The 7,539-nt window shown below is 56.3% G+C and overlaps 1 protein-coding gene across 1 annotated transcript; it reads left to right on the forward strand.

Annotated features, from left to right (window-relative positions):
• Nucleotides 1–285: 285 nt before the first annotated feature.
• On the forward strand, nt 286–4,758 carry pfdn5 (prefoldin 5; the record flags this gene model as incomplete). Its single annotated transcript, XM_067976830.1, is given in 3 exon segments — nt 286–359; nt 3,420–3,534; nt 4,113–4,758. Coding segments are annotated over 3 exon segments (269 nt in total), but the record flags the coding sequence as incomplete, so codon positions are not given.
• Between the last annotated feature and the right edge of the window lie 2,781 nt (nt 4,759–7,539).

The raw sequence follows: 7,539 nt of genomic DNA on the forward strand, positions 1-7,539 counted from the left end.
TAGATCAGCCATGGGGGAGCGGGCTCGAGGGGCCGAATGGCCTACTCCTATCTCTTATGGTCTCATAGTTCGCTGAGAGACTGACTCTTTGCCCCCCCGGTTAACGGGGAGTCTGCCCCAGGTTTCTGCTCCAGACACGAAGCCCAGACAGGCGATGGTGTTTCCCTCCGAACACGCCTGAGCGGAGCTCGACGTGGGGCCTGGGTCAGTGGTGAGACACGGTGTCTGGGGTCACCTGCACGCTCCCGCTGTCGGCCGCCTGCTCCTTAACGCACCGTTAACCAGATGTATGTCCCGGGAAGCTCCACGATGTCGAACAGGTCCTGATTGATGTCGGTACTGGCTATTATGTGGAGAAGGTAAGAGTTTCTCCTGGTCCGTTTCCAGAGGTGGGGGTGGGTGATGTCGTCTCCAGGGAACGTGGGAGGGGTTAATCCCATCCAGGGGACCCCCCCCGATCTGACCAGATGTGGACGCGGTCTGGCCAGGTGTGGACGCGGTGCTCGAGGTGCGATCTGACCAGATGTGGACGCGGTCTGGCCAGGTGTTGACGCGGTGCTCGAGGTACGATCTGACCAGATGTGGACGCGGTCTGGCCAGGTGTTGACGCGGTGCTCGAGGTGCGATCTGACCAGATGTGAACGCAGTGCTCGAGGTGCGATCTGACCAGATGTGGACGCGGTCTGGCCAGGTGTGGACGCGGTGCTCGAGGTACGATCTGACCAGATGTGGACGCGGTCTGGCCAGGTGTGGACGCGGTGCTCGAGGTGCGATCTGACCAGATGTGGTCGCAGTGCTCGAGGTGCGATCTGACCAGATGTGAACGCGGTGCGAGAGGTGCGATCTGACCAGGTGTGGACGCATTCTGGCCAGATGTGTACACTGTGCTTGAGGTGCGATCTGACCAGATGTGAACGCAGTCTGGCCAGGTGTGGACACGGTGCTCGAGGTACGATCTGACCAGATGTGGACGCGGTCTGGCCAGGTGTGGACGCGGTGCTCGAGGTGCGATCTGACCAGATGTGGACGCAGTGCTCGAGGTGCGATCTGACCAGATGTGGACGCGGTCTGGCCAGGTGTGGACGCGGTGCTCGAGGTACGATCTGACCAGATGTGGACGCGGTCTGGCCAGGTGTGGACGCGGTGCTCGAGGTGCGATCTGACCAGATGTGGACGTAGTGCTCGAGGTGCGATCTGACCAGATGTGAACGCGGTGCGAGAGGTGCGATCTGACCAGGTGTGGACGCATTCTGGCCAGATGTGTACACTGTGCTTGAGGTGCGATCTGACCAGATGGGACGTGGTCTGACCAGATGTGAACACGCTGTGGCCAGATGTGGATAGTTTGATCCCAATCTTTTGGCCGTGCAACTCGTTTGTTGCTTCTGTACATCGTGGCCCCCCATTGGTTGGAGATGATGTGATCCTGTTGGTTCTGTAGATCGTGGCCCCCCATTGGTTGGAGATGATGTGATCCTGTTGGTTCTGTAGATCGTGGCCCCCCATTGGTTGGAGATGTGCTCCTGTTGGTTCTGTAGATCGTGGCCCCCCATTGGTTGGAGATGATGTGCTCCTGTTGGTTCTGTAGATCGTGGCTCTCCATTGGTTGGAGATGTGATCCTGTTGGTTCTGTAGATCGTGGCTCTCCATTGGTTGGAGCTGTGATCCTGTTGGTTCTGTAGATCGTGGCTCTCCATTGGTTGGAAAGGTGCTCCTGTTGGTTCTGTAGATCGTGGCTCTCCATTGGATGGAGATGATGTCATCCTGTTGGTTCTGTAGATCGTGGCTCCCCATTGGTTGGAGATGATGTCATCCTGTTGGTTCTGTAGATCGTGGCCCCCCATTGGTTGGAGATGATGTGATCCTGTTGGTTCTGTAGATCGTGGCCCCCCATTGGTTGGAGATGATGTGATCCTGTTGGTCTGTATATCGTGGCCCCCCATTGGATGGAGATGATGTCATCCTGTTGGTTCTGTAGATCGTGGCCCCCCATTGGTTGGAGATGATGTGATCCTGTTGGTCTGCAGATCGTGGCCCCCCATTGGTTGGAGATGATGTGATCCTGTTGGTTCTGTAGATCATGGGCCCCCATTGGTCGGTGATGTCCAGTCTGAGATTCCTGGAGTTTGTCCATTGCCCATTTGTCCTTCCTATGTGCTGTACTTCTGTCAGTGTCTGTATTAAATTCTGTCGGTCACTGACCTGCTCAGGAATGTGTTCAGTCCAACTCGGGGTTATTAATTGCAAGTTTGACTCAGTCGATCTGACTCCCTCGCCTCAGAGTCAGAAGGTCGTGGGCTCGAGCCCCCAGTCCAGGGACTTGAGTACAAAATCCAGGCCGACACTCCCAGTGCAGTACTGAGGGAGGGCCGCACTGTCGGAGGGTCAGTACTGAGGGAGGGCCGCACTGTCGGAGGGTCAGTACTGAGGGAGGGCCGCACTGTCGGAGGGGTCGGGTACTGAGGGAGCCCCGCACTGTCGGAGGGTCAGTACTGAGGGAGCGCCGCACTGTCGGAGGGTCGGTACTGAGGGAGGGCCGCACTGTCGGAGGGTCAGTACTGAGGGAGCGCCGCACTGTCGGAGGGTCAGTACTGAGGGAGCGCCGCACTGTCGGAGGGTCAGTACTGAGGGAGGGCCGCACTGTCGGAGGGTCAGTACTGAGGGAGCGCCGCACTGAGGGAGGGTCAGTACTGAGGGAGCGCCGCACTGTCGGAGGGTCGGTACTGAGGGAGCGCCGCACTGAGGGAGGGTCAGTACTGAGGGAGCGCCGCACTGTCGGAGGGTCAGTACTGAGGGAGCGCCGCACTGTCGGAGGGTCAGTACTGAGGGAGGGCCGCACTGTCGGAGGGTTAGTACTGAGGGAGCGCCGCACTGTCGGAGGGTCAGTACTGAGGGAGCGCCGCACTGTCGGAGGGTCAGTACTGAGGGAGCGCTGCACTGTCGGAGGGTCGGTACTGAGGGAGCGCTGCACTGTCGGAGGGTCAGTACTGAGGGAGCGTCGCACTGTCGGAGGGTCAGTACTGAGGGAGCGCCGCACTGTCGGAGGGTCAGTACTGAGGAGCGCCGCACTGTCGGAGGGTCAGTACTGAGGGAGGGCCGCACTGTCGGAGGGTCAGTACTGAGGGAGCGCCGCACTGTCGGAGGGTCAGTACTGAGGGAGCGCCGCACTGTCGGAGGGTCGGTACTGAGGGAGCGCCGCACTGTCGGAGGGTCAGTACTGAGGGAGCGCCGCACTGTCGGAGGGTCGGTACTGAGGGAGCGCCGCACTGTCGGAGGGTCAGTACTGAGGGAGCGCTGCACTGTCGGAGGGTCAGTACTGAGGGAGGGTGTAATCGTGGTTTCCTGTCGATGATACTCCAGGCTCGGTGTCTTCGTGGTGAGGGGATTCTGCGGATAATTCTGGAATCTCTCTCTTTCAGTCGGTGGCTGAAGCCCGGGAATTCTTCACAAGGAAAGTGGATTTCCTGACTAAACAAATCGAGAAAGTACAACCGGCCCTGCAGGAGAAATACACCATGAAAGCAGGGTGAGAGGGTCACAGGGTCAGAGGGGCACAGGGTCAGGGTGAGAGGGTCACAGGGTCAGAGGGGCACAGGGTCAGGGTGAGAGGGTCACAGGGTCAGAGGGGCACAGGGTCAGGAGAGAGGGTCACAGGGTCAGGGAGAGAGGGTCACAGGGTCAGGGAGAGAGGGTCACAGGGTCAGGGATGAGAGGGTCACAGGGTCAGGGAGAGGGAGGGGAGAGAGGGTCAGGGAGGGGGGAGAGAGGGTCACAGGGTTAGGGAGGGTGAGGGTCACAGGGTCAGGGAGGGTGAGGGGAGAGAGGGTCACAGGGTCAGGGAGGGTGAGGGTCACAGGGTCAGGGAGGGTGAGGGGAGAGAGGGTCACAGGGTCAGGGAGGGTGAGGGTCACAGGGTCAGGGAGGGTGAGGGTCACAGGGTCAGGGGAGGGTGAGGGGAGAGAGGGTCACAGGGTCAGGGAGGGTGAGGGTCACAGGGTCAGGGAGGGTGAGGGTCACAGGGTCAGGGAGGGTGAGGGTCACAGGGTCAGGGAGGGAGGGGTCAGGTCTCTCCGCACAGTCCTGAGAAACTGAACCTGTCTGTTTTCCCACAGCTGTGATGGAAATGTTAAACCAGAAGATTCAACACATGGCAGCACTGAACGCCTCGCAGTCTGGCACCACCAAGGCCTAGCCCTCACCGGGACATCACCGGGGTCACCGGGCCCCCCCGCCCGGGAATGAGTTATCACAGCAACAAATTCGAGCTTCTCCCAGCACCGGACTCGCTGCGTATCGAGATTTCAACTTGTGTTTGTAAAGATTAATTGTAACATTGATGGGTGTTAGTAACAGTGAGCGTGGAATTACAAGTGAGTGTGTAACCATTCACCCGTTACGGTGAGCTTGTAACAGTCTTTAACCCGTTACGGTGAGCTTGTAACAGTCTTTAACCCGTTACGGTGAGCTGTAACAGTCTTTAACCCGTTACGTGAGCTTGTAACAGTCTTTAACCCGTTAACGGTGAGCTTGTAACAGTCTTTAACCTGTTACGGTGAGCTTGTAACAGTCTTTAACCCGTTACGGTGAGCTTGTAACAGTCCTTTAACCCGTTACGGTGAGCTTGTAACAGTCTTTAACCCGTTACGGTGAGCTTGTAACAGTCTTTAACCCGTTACGGTGAGCTTGTAACCATTAACTTGTTACGGTGAGTGTGTAAACGTCAATAAACCAGTTCGCCTGCTCACAGGTGTTTTTTGAGTCTGAGCAGCGAGTGATTGAACTGGACGGGAATGATGGGGATTACAGATAAAGGCGGACATTCGGCCCATCTTTATTCACCTGTTCTGAGACCTGACGCCACCTCCCCCTCGCGTCGGTCTTCAAACGATTCCAGCGTTTCTTACCCTGTGCTGAGTTCGTGTCCCCTCGTCCAACTCCACACTTTAATTTAAATTAATATCCCCCATTCCTATCCCGTTGACTATCCTCGATCCCTCTCTGAGGTCCTTCCTCGAAATCCCCACCCCTCTCCAGACTGAAGTCCCCAAGTCTCTCCCAGCCTTTCCCCGTAACTCCGACCCGCCCTCCCCCGGGACACTGGGGAACACCTTCGTGGTTGCTCTCTGCGCTGCCTCCCACAGTGGAACGTCGCCCTCGTGTGTCGGCGACCAAGACCGGACGTGTCGTGTCCTGTTCGAAACAAAACCTGGATTGTGATGGTGAGCTGGCCAGAGTCTGTCTCAGGACTGGCTTCTGTCTCCTGAAACCGTCAGTAAATAGATGAATCAGGACCAGGACAGGGCAGCCATCTCCTGATCTAATTCGCCCTCTCCCCGGGGCCTGAACGATTTGGATTCCCCGATGAACAGTTTTACCGGCACTTCTCACAGAACCGGTCCCACAGACGGGGGCGGGGGGGCGCGTGTCTGCACTGTAACTCGTGAGGGAGAGCAGGTGAGGACGCGGCCAGTGTTAACAGTCGATGTCGTACCACTGAGGCACGAGCCACAAGCTCGCTCTACGCTCCTGAAGTCTCCAATCGATCTGCCACAGCCCATATATATCTCAGGCTAAATTGCAAATCGTATTTATTGCAAGGCACAAATTTACACAGAGGCGTACGACAACCATAGGTGCAATTTGGTACTTTAAAACCAAGGTAACAAAGTTTTAAAGAATCCCTTTTTTTTTAAAAAAAGAGTCCATAAAGTGAATCTTGGATGATTGTAACGTGGGGAGGTGGTTTTCGCCCCATGGAGTTCCATCTTACCACCGTGAGGGGGAGTCCACGTTCGGGACAAATAAACTGGTGGATTATACCTGGGTGATGCAACTTCTCACACCTGCAAATCACGTCTTAGAGGAAGTCCCAAAAGTGAATTAATACCAACTCCCTGTCGGATGGCGAATCAAACGAGAACAAAAAGCTCGCTCACATATCATGGGACCTCTGGATTTGGGATGAGACGTCTTCCCTCTCAGATCGATGGGCAGTACTCGGAGAACGGTAGAATGGTCACAGCACAGAAGGAGGCCATTCGGCCATCGAGCTGGAGCGGGGGAGTGGGACCTTCCCCGTAGCCCTGCAAATTTTTTCCCTTTCATGTATTTAACCAGTTCCCTTTGAAGGCCATGATTGAATCTGCCTCCACCACCCCCTCGGGCAGTGCATTCCAGATCCTAACCACTCGCTGGGGAAAAAAAGATTTTCCTCATCTCACCTTTGGTTCTTTTGCCAATCACCTTAAATCTGTGTCCTCTGGTCCTTGACCCTTCCGCCAATGGGAACAGTTTCTCTCTATCTACTCTGTCTGGACCCTTCATGATTTTCAACACCTCGATCAAATCTCCTCGCAACCGTCTCTGTTCCAAGGAGAACAACCCCAGCTTCTCCAGTCTATCCACGGAACTAAAGCCCCTCATCCCTGGAACCATTCCAGTAAATCTCTCCTGCACCCTCTCTCAGGCCTTCACATCTTTCCTAAAGTGCGGTGCCCAGAACTGGACACAATACTCCAGTTGTGGCCGAACCAGTGTTTTATAAAGGTTCAAGAGCAGGGGAGTTCTCCCCGGCCAATATTTATCCCTCAACCAGCATCACTTAAAAAAACCAGATTATCTGGGTCATTGTCACATTGCTGTTTGTGGGATCTTGCTGTGCGCAGATTGGCTGCTGCGTTTCCCACATCACACCAGTGATTGCTCTTCAGATTAAAGAGTACTCCATTGGCCGTGAAGTGCTTTGGGGTGGCCTCTGCCGGCGTCCTCCGCCGCGGTCAAGCCCTGTCTCAGTGAGATCCCCTCTCATTCCAAACTCCAGACAGCATGGGCCCATTCTACTCAATCCCTCCTCACAGGACAACCCCCTCATCCCAGGAATCGGATCGAGTGAACCTTCGCTGCACCGCCTCGAAGGCGAGTCCATCCTTCCTCAGATAAGGAGACCAGAACTGGACACAGCGCTCCAGGGGACGTCTCACCAGAGCCCCGTCCAGTTGCAGCGAGACCTCCTCACTCTTGGACTCCAATCCCCCCGCCCCCCCCGCCCCCCCCCTTTGCAATAAAGGCCAACATTCCCCATTTGCCCTCCCGAGGCGGTGAATGTCGGGCTTTGATTTCCAATGACCCCCCCCCATAATTCTCCCAATTATCTCCCGAGAATCTCCCAGCTCAGCCCCCACTCCTGCAGAGGGGGAAGATTTGCATTTCCCCCTGGTATTGATTTTAAATCCATCTCCAGGTGACCTCTGGCCCGAATGAACACAGAGGCCTGGCAGTGAGCTGCTTCTTAATAAAAGGAGTTCAATTGTTGGCCAATTGTTGGTCCTGGTTCAGCAACACAGAAAGAAGCTCAGCTGGATGGTGCCAGGATTAAAGATGGCGGGGGGAGGGAACCCAAGGGTTTCAGGCGTGGGCGCCAGTATGAAAGATGGCGGATGCGCCAGTATGAAAGATGGCGGGGGGCCTCCCTCAAGGGTTTCAGGCGCGTGCGCCAGTATGAAAGATGGCGGGCGGGCCGGAAGTGGTCCGGGCGGCCCC

This window comes from Heptranchias perlo, unplaced genomic scaffold (assembly GCF_035084215.1).
Source record: "Heptranchias perlo isolate sHepPer1 unplaced genomic scaffold, sHepPer1.hap1 HAP1_SCAFFOLD_1008, whole genome shotgun sequence".
Classification (NCBI taxonomy): domain Eukaryota; kingdom Metazoa; phylum Chordata; class Chondrichthyes; order Hexanchiformes; family Hexanchidae; genus Heptranchias; species Heptranchias perlo.